Here is a 15,800-nt window from a genome sequence, read left to right on the forward strand (position 1 = left end):
GGCTTCCCTGATAGCTCAGTTGGTAAAGAATCCATCCCCAGTGCGGGAGACCCTGGTTCAATTCCTGGGTCGGAAAGATCCCCTGGAGAAGGGATAGGCTACCCACTCCAGTGTTCTCGGGTTTCCCTTGTGGCTCAGCTGGTAAAGAATCCACCTGCAACGCGGGAGATCTGGGTTTGATCCCTGGGTTGGGAAGATCCCTTGGAGAAGGGAAATGCTTTCCACTCCAGTATTCTGGCCTGCAGAATTCCATGGACAGTCCATGGGGTTGCAAAGAGTTGGACATGACTGAGCAACTTTTATTTCACTTCACTTCACATGGTAGGAAGCTCTCACTGCACTGATATATTAATACAAAGATTTCCACCACAGGTTAAAAAAATAAAAATTCAAAAATAAAAGAGCCCAGATTTCTAGAAGAAAGAGTAGTAGACATCTGGGAATTCTGCTAAGACAGCCCCTGGATTCACTCTTCTGGATATGGTTCATGACAAAGGGATTCATTTTTACTTTCAGAAGTGAAGATTATGACTAAAATACTTACTTTGCCTGGACCAGGAGGTTTCTTTTTCTTGAATTCATCTCTGCTTTTCTCATTCTCATTCTTTGATGCTAATTTATGAAAAAGAAAAAAAAAAAAAGAGGCTATGGCTATTTCAGAAAAATAAAATAGAAAAGAAAAATTCCTCCTTAAACAGTATTATAATTATTGAAGAAAACACCACAATCTAATTCTCAAAAACTCTGACTACCGTGAAGACTATATAAAGAGAGAACTGTCCCTTCATTAATAACCTTAGTTTTCAAATCCTAAGCTTGAATTTAATCACACCTTTTGAAAAGGTAAAGGAAAATGGAGTGACTTTACTATTTTACAATTTAATCATTATAGTTAAAAGCAGAAAAAAAAAAAAAAAAAAACAAAACAGTCCTTTTAATAGGCCAATCTTTCAACCAATTTAAGAATGTTGGAATTACCCTCATGATAGGCACATACTCAACTCTGGGAGAGGTAAATTTGTAGAGGGTTTTGCAGAACCAGAGGAAAACGAAGGTATTAGGGTGCTTTGTAGGTTGCGGGGGAACCCCAGGAGGCAGAGGACGAAAGAAGGACAAGTGAGATGGCACCAAACAGACATCTCTCATATATTCCAACTCTGTCCATGGCCCTGGCAGCAGCATCGACCCCAGGTCTGCACCCCGCAGCTCAGCTCCCACCCTATCTCTGACACCAGTTGGCTGCCAGTGTGAGGAGCAGCGGAGGAGTCACTGTTCCACTTGCCTGAGGGCTCCTCACACGATGCAGCTGCTTCACTAATCTCTTGGCAATCTTTATTCTGTTCCACTTGGCTGAGTTGAGACATGTTTTCTATAAAATGCAGAACCAAAGCATACTGTATTAACTTAATTTGCGGTGGGGACCCAAGAAAACAAAAGCAAGAAAAGCTAAGTACATACATAATCATCCAGTTTTCCTATCATTAGCTTCAATAAGCTTAATTAGGTTTTCAATAAACGTGCCTCCAGATGTCTAACAGAGAACCACCAATTTTCTACTTCAAAAACTGGCCACCTCTGAAGCAAAACTTTTTAGCAATACTTACTGAAAGCCTGAAAAAAGGACATATTCCTTAACCAAAAATTCTACTTCAAGGAATATATTCAAAGAAAATAATCAAAGATGAGCACCAAGATTTATTACATACAAGCATGTTTATAATAGCAAAAATTAATTAAAATATACATGCATAATAATAGTTAATTAAATGAATTATGGCACATTCACGTGATGGGCCACTTTGCCCCTTATTAAAACCACACTTAAAAGAGTATTTTTTTAAGACATAGAAAAAAATAGATTATAAAATAGCATGTACAATATGATCCCAATGTTGTTTTATAAGTAAGTAAATTAATAAATAAATGAATGCCTGGAGTAACCCCTAATCAGGTGCATTTACTAATTAATGCATCTTACAAACCAAAATTTTTAATCGGCTATTTTTAGACACACACATTTGCTTTCAGGCCCTAAAACAAACAAAAAAATACAATACTTACTGCTCCCCTATAATGCTGCTTATGTATCATCCTTATAATGAATGAATCAAAGACTAGATGCTAAAAAAAGTATGTATAACTGCCTTTTTTGAAAAGGCCAAGCATGGTGCCAGTAACAAAGGAAAATGCAAAAACAAAAGATTTACTTCTCAAAGATGAGCAAACAGTCACTTTTCTGTGCCTAAAACAGCTGAAAGTAACTTAAAAATACCAGGCAGGCCTGGTGTTTTCACATGGACATGCCTGGTTTTGGAAGTCCATACGCACACATTTCCACACATAGCTTACTGCCAATGTTTTTTGTTTTCCCTAATGTTCCCTTTTTTCTCTGCAGTCTTAATCTTGCAAAGCAGTTCAACAAACCTGCAGGAAAATAACCCCCACAGTTGACAAGGGTTAAGGGGCTACTAAAAAGATAATAATATCTAGGGGTGGCAGATTACTCTTTTCTTCTTTGGACTTTTATGTATGATCCAAAGTTTCTAAAATGAACATATATGCCTTTTATAAGCAGAAGAAATTATACTTAATATTTAAAAACCAATCAATTTCCTCTTTTACATTTTTCATTAGCCCTTTGCTGAGGTAGGTGAAAACTACATGTCAGGTTCTCGGCCAGGTACTGTGGCAAAAAGATGAATGAGGTATGATGTTTCCTGAGAAGTACAAGCTGCAGATACAATTATATTTAGCCTCTGTGGGGGAAAAATGACTAAGGGAAGGCTTTCTCTGAGACCACCTGGTCAGGCCCCGTCATCCACCCTGTTCCACCAGCCTCTAGTCACAGAGTGGCAGCAGTTCAGGACTGCTCCACAGCCGTTGAGGTTTCAGATTCCACAGCTTTCAACTTTCAGTAACTCTGGAACACACTGGAAATACTCGCCCATATTTTGCAGTGAGAATAAATAATAACTGGCAATCAAAGAAAGACCAGGAAGGTAGGTTACAGTCAGCTGTATCACATTATCACAAAGTGTCACAAAGTCAAAATGCATAAGCAAGGACTGGCTTTGCTTTTTCAAACCTATGCATGATGAATGTAAATGCCCACTGCACAGCATAGGAAGGAGAGAGAAGACACTACCATGGTTTGTTTCTTTAGAACATGTGAAGTCTGTGGGAGGACTCGTCTCCTGCGCTGCTTCTTCCGGTTCTGTCTCCTGCTGCAGCCTACTGCTTCCAGCCTCCGTTTTCTTATTTTCATGCTCCTCCTTTTCTTTCTCCTCTTCCTCTTCCTCCTCCTCTTCCTCCTCTTCTACTTCAGGCTCATCCTTCATTCTCATTAGAGTTGGAGGGAGTTCTGGACGCTTGGGGGGTAACTTCTATGAGGGGGAAAAAAATCCATGAACAAGTAGCTTTACAGTATGACCAGGATGGAACTCAGGTCTCCCGCATTAGCAGGGGATCCTCTACCATCTGAGCCACCAGGGAAGGTCTCATAAAGTGGTGGAAGGATTAAATGAAGGAAGAAAAACCATATGGCAGAACCAGGTGTATAGATTATGTTACTAACAAGTGTTAGCTGAGTCTGAATATTATAACATCTATCCACCAGGAAAAAAAAAAACAAAAAACCACAGGAGACTCTCTCTTAAATGCAACATTGTTCACAAATGAATAAACTGGTATTCTAATTCACAAATCGGTTACATGCAAATTGGCATGAATCAATTCATCAATTTTCTTTTCAGCTGGGCAGCATGTAGGATATTAGATCCCAACCAGGGATTGAACCCACACCCCCTGCATTGGAAGCACAGAGTCTTAACCACTGGACCACCAGGGAAGTCCCGATTCATCAATTCTTGATAACCCTAGGCTGAAGAGAAAAATCCAAGAACCACATCCTGGAAAAGATGTGATCGTACCAAGTCCACAGCCTCTTTTCACATTACTGTGCAATGAGTCATTGAGTTTTGAAAAGAAAAGAGAAAAATTCACTCAGGATAACTCAAGAGCTAAAAGTTTAAGACCTTGACCTACAACTTACCCCTACTGTTCCCGTTTTTAATTTGAATTTGCTTCCTCCTTTCATGGCACCAAAGAGAGGCAATGTGAGCTTTTTAGCTTTGTTTTCTCCATCTGTAGCCTGACTTTCAATTCTAGGAAGAAAAAATAATTTTATATATATACGTATATCAGATCAGATCAGTCGCTCAGTCGTGTCCAACTCTTTGCAACACCATGAATCGCAGCACGCCAGGCCTCCCTATCCATCACCAACTCCCGGAGTTCACTCCGATTCACGTCCATCGAGTCAGTGATGCCATCCAGCCATCTCATCCTCTGTGAGGCTAAGGTTTTATCTAAAAATACCATGAGAAAGAAACTTTTGGCAAAACAAAACTTTCCATAAAGTAAACACTTACGCATACACCAATGAAGAGGGATTCAGGCCAGCAGACTTTGAATGGACAACACTGACACAGAGCTATTAAGGGTCAGATGAAGCTGCTACCACAGTCTAGTAATTTACAAGGTGCTTAATTTACAACATGCTATCTGACTTCACATTCATAAAATGATACATACAGTACACAGGTCAGTGGCAAAGGACACTGACCTGGGTACTGCCTGTATATTACTTATTCATAACATGCCAGTACACATAGACATGATCCATTCCAACTAAGTAGCAGGAGATGGATCCATGGTGTAAAGCCCTATTTTCTACCAACCTCTGAAAAGGACTCAATACCTTACTTACCTGGAGGCCACACTTATCATAACCACACACAACAGCTCTGAGCACAGAAGTTAAAAAAAAAAAAAAAGTATGTGTATAGGGGGTGGGAGGCAGGATATCCTGACAAAGAATTAATGATAGACCCCACAGCTGGTGAGCTGTCAATGTTCTCACTAGCTGAATATAGTTTTAAAAGCTAAGCACCTGAGGGTAAAGCTAAGGAAGAGCAAAAAGAAGAGACTGTAAAAATTAGAAAAGATGCAAGGAAAAAAAGAACAAAGCAAAACAAAAAGGACAGCAGTTGAGCTGACAAGACACTCAGAGTAGGCATAAGTGACAGGGACAAGATAGCACGAGGAGACAGAAGGAAGAAAGCCCTATGCTTTCTCTGCATGACGAGAGGACAACCCTGCATTCTGGAACATAAGGACAGCACTGGCACTCTGATTCACAGGGACCCATACAAGAAACTGATTACTCTGCTCGACTGAAGCCCCAGTTCCAATCCTGCCTTCTTTTACCTAGTCTTCCCCGCTCAGAGGTGCTCTCCCCCTTTCTCTACTGAGACAGACCCATTGCATTGATAAGGCCACCGGAGGAAATCCTGCCTGCCTGCCCTTAAAGATGCTTTGTCAAACATCCCTCATATCCCCTCCCCACAAGCGTCAGGAAGCACAGGAAAGCAAAGGCAAGAGCAACACAGACATTTCTCAGCTCCATTAAAGAGCCTGGCTGGCCTGGAGGACACGCAAAGACTCCCAAAGGAGATGAAAAGTAGAAGATGGGATCACAATCAAGAGTTGCTGTGGGTGGAGGAGGAATGGAATTAGGTAGGAAGTTTCGAAGTTCAACCCTCAAGTGAGAAGAGGAAGGAGAAGATACACAGCATCTGAAGGCCAGATGCTTTCTAAAGCAGTTTTTTCTTACTTTACTTTCTAAAGTAAGAAAGGGAGGAGAAACTGAAGACACATAGACAGCAGGAGGGGAGGTTCTGGAGGAAGCTGATGTTTGTCTTCTAGCTTGGACTACTTCGCAGATTAAAGGATTACAGAATTGGATTTGAAACTCACTGTTAATTTGTTTGCTCTGGACTATGGTTCCTGAGTTTTTACCTTTGCTCCACAAAAACAATTCCACAAATAGCTGCTAAGTATATCAGTGACAGTAAAAATTATGACAAGATGACAATACATATATGCCAGCACATTGTTAAGTGCTTTTCAGTTAATCTTTGCAACATCATTTCTTCTAATTTACAGAAGAGGAAAGTAAAGATCAAAGAAGTTATACAACTTGCTTTAAAATTCCCAAAAAGTATATTGTAAAGCAATTATCCTCCAAATAAAAATGAATTTAAAAAAAAGAACATTTATGTACAATTTATGACCGACTGTCAAGCTAAACTACTGACAGACTCCAAATCTACTTTATAAACAAAATGATACTTTATATATATTAAAAAAAAATTCCCAAAAAGTAATTGACAGAGTTGAGAATGAAACCTAGGAAGTCTAACTCTAGTGCTAATCTACCATCTATCAATAACATAATTCAAATATCATTTGTGTCCAATAATTCCCCTGAAACCAAAGTTAACGATAAAATCAACTTCAGGAGACTGTGCTTTTTCCCCACCTTTAAAGGAACAGATTCCACTTTTAAAAAGTATTTAAATATACTAAAGAGTTATCAATTTGTTCTTGAGAATGACAGATACAGGCATTAAAATGACAATCTGTACTCATATCTTTTCTTCTGTGGTTTTAAAATCATAGATAAGAATGGTAATACATTGTAGTGTTTGTATTTCTCTTATTATAAGTATAGTAATTGTATTTCTTTTTATATAGTTAAGAGTTATTTGTATTTCTTTTTCAGTGGACTTTCAGTTGATACCCTTTGCCCATTTGTCTCTTTGGTGGATAGGTCCTTATATATTAGGGAAATTAGCCTTTTGTGCACGTTGTTTTTTAAAGAAGTTTCAGTTCAGTTCAGTCACTCAGTTGTGTCCATCTCTTTGCGACCCCATGAACTGAAGCACGCCAGACCTCCCTGTCCATCACCAACTGCTGGAGTCTACCCAAACCCATGTCCATTGAGTCGGTGATGCCATCCAACCATCTCATCCTCTGTCGTCCCCTTCTCCTCCTGCCCTCAATCTTTCCCAGCATCAGAGTCTTTTCAAATGAGTCAGCTCTTCACATCAGGTGGCCAAAGTATTGGAGTTTCAGCTTCAACATCAGTCCTTCCAATGAACACCCAGGACTGATCTCCTTTAGGATGGACTGGTTGGATCTCCTTGCAGTCCAAGGGACTCTCAAGAGTCTTCGCCAACAACACAGTTCAAAAGCATCAATTTTTCGGTGCTCAGCTTTCTTTATAGTTCAACTCTCACATCCATACATGACCACTGGAAAAACCATAGCCTTGACTAGACGGACCTTTGTTGGCAAAGTAACGTCTCTGCTTTTTAAAGAAGTTTACTCTGCACTAAAAGATTAAGTAAAAATTTAGAGCCCTCCAATGAAACTGGAATCAATATAGTTTTCTTTAAAAATCTTGTAGCAGTTTATATTTCACAAATAAAATGTTTTTTTACCCATTTCAAAACCACTGCCTTTTGTGCTTTAAAGAGTTTCTTATAATCTATTTCTAGTCCAAAGTGATTAGCTATGAAACAAAGATATAATTCAGAATGGTATCTATGTAATACATGCTTATTTAAAATTTCAAGTATAACCAAGACTTACTTACTTTTTTAGTTCTGGAATCTCTGCTGGCTTTACAATCTTTATCAACCCTTTAAGTCTCTGCTGTTCTTTTCTCAGTTCAAAAGTTCTCAAGTGAAGTTTCTTCCGGGACACACCATCTAATGCACTCCCTGACTTCATTTCTGACATGAATGCATCTAAAGAGTCCTGAGACGGAGACTCTGACAGAGCTGTCCAAGAAAGGGATAATACATGTTCAGAAAGACAGCTGAAAATATTTTAAAATTCGGCCCAAGTTTCCATAGAAAAGTCACTAACTTGAAGCTGGACAGAAGATGATACTGATATTAGGAATAAGGAAACTGGTTGTACCAGATCTTAGAATGTCACTTTGCCTCAATGGGCTTCATTCTCCTCATCTATTAAATAAAAAGGCTGAAACAAATACTTTATAATATTCTTTGTAGTTCTAAAATTCTATGTTGCTCCTTAGAAAGGCTCCATATCTATTATATCTTACTAACCAATACAGTTTTAGTACCTAGCAAAGTGCACTACACACAGTAGACACTCAATAAACATTTTTTAATGAGTCACTCCCTTACCTTTGCTGGAGGCTTTCAGTCTCTCAGAAATTTCAGAGAGTTCCTTTTCAGCATCATTTAACTTCGCAACCTATAACACCAAATTAACAGGGTTAGCATGTTTTGTATCTTTCAAAATATGGTAGCTTTCCTTTTCTTCTTCCTCTTATTTTCATTATTGTGACAAGTTTTAAGAGGATTAATTCAGAAGTGCATTTAAATCTGCTCCTCATGGAGTTAACATTTTTCATTTATTTAATTCTAATTGAAGTGATTTCTGAATTAAAGAACCAAGAATTAAATAGAAGCAATATACAAAACACAGACTTTATTTTATTCAAAAGAACCCAAAGCATGTTTTCACTGATGAATCAAAAAGCTAGACATTGAGTAATGTTTTAAACTCTGAATACTAATTAATATGGTGAAAATGCAGGCCATCTTATGATAATTTCATGAAGGACACATTGTTTAAAACTATACGCACACCTCATTTTATGAAGCTTCACTTTACTTGCAACTTGCAGATATTGTAAATTAGAGATTTGTCACAACTCTGCATTGATAGAACAATGGTTAGCATTTTTTAGCAATAAAGTATTTTTAAAATATATACTATTTTTTTTAGAGATACTACTACTATACACTTAAGAGACTACGGTACAGTGTGAATATACCTTTTATATGCACCAGGAAACCAAAAAATTCATGTGACTCATATTATTACAATATTCATTTTATTGCAGTGGTCTGGAATTGAACCCACAATGTCTTTGAGGTATGCCTGTATTACCAGAACTATACTCCTCAGAAATTCCTTTCACAATTCTTGACTACCAAAAGCCAAGGTCAATTGCACCTCAGAATGTCACAATTTGGAACTTTTTCCTTTTCTTTTTCCAAAGATCATATCCAAAGATATGGTAAGATAATATCCAAAGAATGCTCATTAATGGATCACTGAACTGTGGTGTTGGAGAAGACTCTTGAGAGTCCCTTGGACTGCAAGGAGATCCAACCAGTCCATTCTGAAGGAGATCAGTCCTGGGTGTTCTTTGGAAGGAATGATGCTAAAGCTGAAACTCCAGTACTTTGGCCACCTCACGCGAAGACTTGACTCACTGGAAAAGACTCTGATACTGCGAGGGATTGGGGGCAGGAGGAGAAGTGGACGACAGAGGATGAGATGGCTGGATGGCATCACTGACTCGATGGACGTGAGTCTGAGCGAACTCCAGGAGTTGGTGATGGACAGGGAGGCCTGGCGTGCTGCAATTCATGGGGTTGCAAAGAGTTGGACTGAGCGACTGAACTGAACTTAACTGAACCCACCTAGAGGTAGATACAGTTTCTAGCAACAAGCCAAACTTTTCTCCAACTTGGATAAGACTAAATGGTTGTTTATTACCATCAAACTTACAGATCACAAAAATAATACTTCACTACCAGATTTCAATGCTAGTGCTTTAAAAATTAAAAAACAAACACAAATAATACACTATTTATAATCCTACCACAGCTACTTCTATAACTAAAACTTGCCAGTGATTCGAAGGTCTCTGGCTTCTCATCAACCTTCCCAGCCTTCTTCATTCGATTCAGACGCTTCTTTTCAACCAGGCCAGTCCGATCAAGAAATGTGTCATCATCACTGTCATAAAAGTCTTCATCTTCCCAGTTCTTGGCTTTCCTTTTCCGAGATACTAGAGGTAGATAAAATAAACAATAAAATTTAAAAAATAAAATAAAAAGAAAGAAGGCAAGTAGGCAAGCAGCTTAAAATGCCACCACCAATTATTAAAAGAGAGGACTCAACAAGCTGCCAAAATACATATAAAAACAAAGGGCAGTATTCATGCTCAGAAAATCCCATGGACAGAGAAGCCTAGAGGGCTACAGTCCATGGGGGTCTCAAAAAATCCAACAAGACTTAGCGACTAAATGAGAAAACCTTGGAGACATTATCAAAGATGAGATGAACCAGACACAAAAGGGCACATATTGCATGATTCCACTTACACGAGGTACCTAAACTAGTCAAATTCATAAAGGCAAAGAGCAACACTGGTTACTAGGTGCTGGAGGGAGGAAGAATAGGAAGTTACTATTTAATGGGTACAAGGTTTCAGTATGAGATGAAGAAAAAGTTCTGCGATGGATAGTAGTGATGGTTATACAACATGAACGCATTTAATGCCACTGAACTGTATACATAAAAATGCCTACAAAGGTAAATTTTATGATATGTATGTTTTACCACAATAAAAAAGTTAAACAAAGGAAGAGCTAATTTATTTAATGAGCAAAAGCTCTCAAAAATCAATTAGTGAAAAAGGAAAAAAATAAATGAGGAAAGGGCCAATAATCCAAAAGAAAATCTTAAAGATAATCAAAGTAGTTCACAGAAAAGAAATACAAATGGCCAACAAACATTTAAAAAGATGTCAAACATTTTTTTTAACAATTAAAAACACCAACTAAAATAATGAGATACCATTTCATATATATTAGACTCAAAGTGAAAGTCACTCAGTCCTGTCCAACTCTTCACGACCCCATGGAATTCTCCAGGCCACAACACTGGAGTGGGTAGCCTTTCCCTTCTCCAGGGGATCTTCCCAATCCAGGGACTGAACCCAGATCTCCCGCATTGCAGGCAGATTCTTTACCAGCTGAGCCACAAGGGAAGCATATACTAGACTGGAAAGAACATAAAAAGATTAATAATGTCTAAGGAAATGGCAACCCGCTCCAGTATTCCTGCCTGGAGAATACCATGGACAGAGGAGCCTGGTGGGCTACAGTCCATGGGGTCGCAAATAGTCAAACACAACTGAGCAACTAACACTTTCACTTTCACTTGGTAAGGATATGGGGAAACACACTCTCAAACAGTTGGTGGGAAAGCACACTGACACAATGTTTTTGATGGTCAATCTTACAACATCCATCAACATCAAAGATGCAATTAATTCAGCAATTCCATTTGTAAGGAGAAGGACATGGCAACCCACTCCAGTACTCTTGCCTGGAAAATCCCATGGATGGAGGGGCCTAGTAGGCTACAGTCCATGGGGTCACGAAGAGTCGGACATGACTGAGCGACTTCACTTTCATTTTTCGCTTTCACTTTTCACTTTCATGAATTGGAGCAGGAAATGGCAACCCACTCCAGTATTCTTGCCTGGAGAATCCCAGGGACAGAGGAGCCTAGTGGGCTGCCATCTATGGGGTCACACAGAATCCAACCTGAATGAAGTGACTTAGCAGCAGCATACCATATTTACCAATGCAACACTGTAACAATGAAAATCTAGAAAGTCCATCAGCAGGGGACTATGGTAGCCATTATGTTTCTATCTATCCTATATCATTTAACTCCCCTGGGTGTGGTAAAAGTACCCTCTTTCTTTAGAAAATTTTTCTCCCATTCCACCTAGATTAGGTATAGTCATGTGACCACAGCCAGATTCATGAGAATCTTTCCCCCAGAGTTATATTTAGATATAGGAGAAAAAGAGGCTCTCTTTCCAATGAGGTTATTACAAACAGAAGATACAAATCCAGGGCTGTAAGCATCCAGCTTTTCCATATGGGGTTAGAATCTCTCTGCAAAATAAAACCATGCACTCATGAGACAGACATACATATACACATATACAGGTTGCATGTGTCCTCAGAATACCGAGTTCTGGTTTCACAGCACTAAGTTTTGCTTCCAGAACTTGCAGTCCTGGTTCATGCAGTTCTTTCTTCAATCCTGTGAGTTACTCTTTCTAGCTTCTGCAGCCAATAACCTTTTCCCCATATGAGTTTTCATTAGGTTTCTATTATTTGCAAACAAAACAGTCCTTATTAATAATAAACCTGGTAATTTCCAAGTTGAGATGGTATACTGAACACACATATCTAATTTCATTCTCTCCCCACACTCCACTAAGACCGCAGCAAAGAGATCTTTTTTTTAAAGACACTAATCTACCACCTGACCTGCCTCTTGAGAAATCTGTATGCAGGTCAGGAAGCAACAGTTAGAACTGGACATGGAACAACAGACTGGTTCCAAATAGGAAAAGGAGTACGTCAAGGCTGTATATTGTCACCCTGCTTATTTAACTTCTATGCAGAGTACATCATGAGAAACGCTGGACTGGAAGAAACACAAGCTGGAATCAAGATTGCCGGGAGAAATATCAATAACCTCAGATATGAAGATGATGCCACCCCTATGGCAGAAAGTGAAGAGGAACTAAAAAGCCTCTTGATGAAAGTGAAAGTGAAGAGTGAAAAAGTTGGCTTAAAACTCAACATTCAGAAAATGAAGATCATGGCATCCGGTCCCATCACTTCATGGCAAATAGATGGGAAAACAGTGGGAACAGTGTCAGATTTTATTTTTTGGGGCTCCAAAATCACTGCAGATGGTGACTGCAGCCATGAAATTAAAAGACGCTTACTCCTTGGAAGGAAAATTATGACCAACCTAGATAGCATATTCAAAAGCAGAGACATTACTTTGCCAACAAAGGTCCGTCTAGTCAGTTCAGTCATTCAGTTGTGTCCAACTCTTTGCGACCCCATGAATCGCAGCACGCCAGGCCTCCCTGTCCATCACCAACTCCCAGAGTTCACCCAGACTCACGTCCATCGAGTCAGTGATGCCATCCAGCCATCTCATCCTCTGTCGTCCCCTTCTCCTCCTGCCCCCAATCCCTCCCAGCATCAGAGTCTTTTCCAATGAGTCAACTCTTCGCATGAGGTAGCCAAAATACTGGAGTTTCAGCTTTAGCATCATTCCTACCAAAAAAATCCCAGGGCTGATCTCCTTCAACCAGATCCAACCAGATCTGATTGGTTCTGATCCAACCAGAATGGACTGGTTGGATCTCCTTGCAGTCCAAGGGACTCTCAAGAGTCTTCTCCAACACCACAGTTCAAAAGCATCAATTCTTCGGCGCTCAGCTTTCTTCACAGTCCAACTCTCACATCCATACATGACCACAGGAAAAACCATAGCCTTGACTAGAGGAACCTTTGTTGGCAAAGTAGTATCTCTGCTTTTGAATATGCTATCTAGGTTGGTCATAACTTTCCTTCCAAGGAATAAGCGTTTTTTAATTTCATGGCAGCAGTCACCATCTGCTGTGACTTTGGAGCCCAAAAAAATAAAGTCTGACACTGTTTCCACTGTTTCCCCATCTATTTCCCATGATGTGATGAGACCAGATGCCATGATCTTCGTTTTCTGAATGTTGAGCTTTAAGCCAACTTTTTCACTCTCCACTTTCACTTTCATCAAGAGGCTTTTTAGTTCCTCTTCACTTTCTGCCATAAGGGTGGCGTCATCTGCATATCTGAGGTTATTGATATTTCTCCCGGCAATCTTGATTCCAGCTCGTGCTTCTTCCAGTCCAGCGTTTCTCATGATGTACTCTGCATAGAAGTTAAATAAGCAGGGTGACAATATACAGCCTTGACGTACTCCTTTTCCTATTTGGAACCAGTCTGTTGTTCCATGTCCAGTTCTAACTGTTGCTTCCTGACCTGCAAACAGATTTCTCAAGAGGCAGATCAGGTGGTCTGGTAGTCCCATCTCTTTCAGAATTTTCCACAGTTTATTGTGATCCACACAGTCAAAGGCTTTGGCATAGTCAATAAAGCAGAAATACTGGAACTCTCTTGCTTTTTCCATGATCCAGTGGATGTTGGCAATTTGATCTCTGGTTCCTCTGCCTTTTCTAAAACCAGCTTGAACATCTGGAAGTTCACGGTTCACATATTGCTGAAGCCTGGCTTGGAGAATATTGAGCATTACTTTACTAGCGTGTGAGATGAGTGCAACCGTGCGGTAGTTTGAGCATTCTTTGGCATTGCCTTTCTTTGGGACTGGAATGAAAACTGACCTTTTCCAGTCCTGTGGCCACTGCTGAGTTTTCCAAATCTCCTGTGGTCATGTATGGATGTGAGAGTTGGACTGTGAAGAAGGCTGAGCACCGAAGAATTGATGCCTTTTAACTGTGGTGTTGGAGAAGACTCTTGAGAGTCCCTTGGACTGCAAGGAGATCCAACCAGTCCATTCTGAAGGAGATCAGCCCTGGGATTTCTTTGGAAGGAATGATACTAAAGCTGAAACTCCAGTACTTTGGCCACCTCATGCGGAGAGCTGACTCATTGGAAAGGACTTTGATGCTGGGAGGGATTGGGGGCAGGAGGAGAAGGGGACGACAGAGGATGAGATGGCTGGATGGCATCACTGACTCGATGGACGTGAGTCTGGGCGAACTCCAGGAGTTGGTGATGGACAGGGAGGCCTGGCGTGCTTCGATTCATGGGGTCACAAGGAGTCGGACATGACTGAGCAACTGAACTGAACGGAACTGAACTGAATCTACAAAGACAGGAAGAACAGGAATGGGGACAGCACCACCACATTTTTGGAAATTAGAAAGCAGACAGATGAGTGGAAACTAACTTAGCAAAACTAAAAAAAAAAAAAAAAGAAGAAGAATCCTAACCCAACAGGGGGGAAAAAACAGAACCAATCTGATCATACTACAGAATCCTCAAAAGGTCTAGAACTGGGGCTAGATAGCAGTGACAAAATAAAGAGGCCTGAGTAAAAGCTGATGGAGAAACAGATCATCTATCCCACCTACTCACATCCTTCCCACCCCCAGGAAAAACCCCGAGTTTAAGATAGAAAGTCTTTGAACTATGGATTGACTAGTACAATTGAGGGCATGGGTACTATGTTCAAAAACTAGCACTGTCCTGAAAATGGCTAAATGTTGAGAACATGCTCAGCTATCTCTACCACATAGGTCCAGGAATGCTGGCAGCCAGTCCTCTCTCTTCAGGCAGGAGACCGAGGAGTACTCTTTGGAGAATCTTGCCCGCAGAAAAATGAAAATCTACAGATACTTACATCAGGAGTTCCCCTGCAAAATGCCCACCCACATCCTTCTATAGTGTTGCTCAAACTTAAATAGCCCCATCTATATATTCCAAGCTGCTCATCACCTTTTTGTCCCTAAGTAGTTTTTACAACTAAGAACTACATGACACCTGAGAAAAACCTCTACCATGCAGGATAGACATCAAATAAACAGAAAAAACAACCTGGAGAAAAGAGATCAGCAGACCAATGAGACATTAATAATCCATGAGCAACAATGGCATATTATGTTTTAAAAATGAATATCCAAAGAACAAAATGAGCTGTGGAAATTGAAATCTTGATAGCAAAATACAGAAAGAAAGTTGTAGAAATATCCCAGAAAGAACAAGAGAGACACAGAAACAGGACAGAGAAGGGAAAAAAGAAACACAGACAACCAGCCCAAGAGGTTCAATATCTTACAAACAAACTTCCAGAGAACAGAAAGATAAAATGAGGGAATGGCACAATTCCCAAAATGTTCCTGAACTGTCCAGATTTCCAGATCAAACAGAGCCAACAAGTACCCAGGGAAATGGATAAAAATAAACCCACAGAAAGGTACATCATAGTTAAGTTTCAGAACTTTAAGAACAAAGGGAAACTCTTATAAACTTCTAGTGAGAGGGAGGGGAAAAAAGATAACATATGATAGATCAGTAACCTGAATAGTTTAGGACTTCAATAGCAGTGCTGGATGTCATATAAGAGCAATGCCCTCAAAGTTGTGAAGGAAAATTACTTCCAAATGAGAGTTCTATTCCTAAACTATTAACCAAAAGTAAAGCCAGAATAATTTTACATTCAGAGTGGAGAGTTTA

At 39.8% G+C, this 15,800-nt stretch overlaps 1 protein-coding gene across 5 annotated transcripts in view; it reads right to left on the reverse strand.

Moving 5' to 3' along the window:
* SLC4A1AP (solute carrier family 4 member 1 adaptor protein) overlaps positions 1-15,800 on the reverse strand; it is a 75,515-nt gene that overhangs the window by 54,200 nt on the left and 5,515 nt on the right. For 3 of the 5 annotated variants that reach the window (XM_019970499.2, XM_019970497.2, XM_019970498.2), the window contains exons 6-12: positions 9,585-9,745; positions 8,064-8,133; positions 7,502-7,688; positions 4,052-4,163; positions 3,146-3,383; positions 1,283-1,369; positions 545-612 (exon numbers count right to left, since the gene is read on the reverse strand). In XM_019970499.2, coding sequence (XP_019826058.2) covers positions 545-612; positions 1,283-1,369; positions 3,146-3,383; positions 4,052-4,163; positions 7,502-7,688; positions 8,064-8,133; positions 9,585-9,745 — 923 coding nt within the window. The remainder of the gene's footprint in view (positions 1-544; positions 613-1,282; positions 1,370-3,145; positions 3,384-4,051; positions 4,164-7,501; positions 7,689-8,063; positions 8,134-9,584; positions 9,746-15,800) is intronic. The other 2 variants (XM_070798111.1, XM_070798112.1) reach the window with 1 other exon arrangement.

Source organism: Bos indicus, chromosome 11 (genome assembly GCF_029378745.1).
Source record: "Bos indicus isolate NIAB-ARS_2022 breed Sahiwal x Tharparkar chromosome 11, NIAB-ARS_B.indTharparkar_mat_pri_1.0, whole genome shotgun sequence".
NCBI classification, from domain to species: Eukaryota; Metazoa; Chordata; class Mammalia; order Artiodactyla; family Bovidae; genus Bos; species Bos indicus.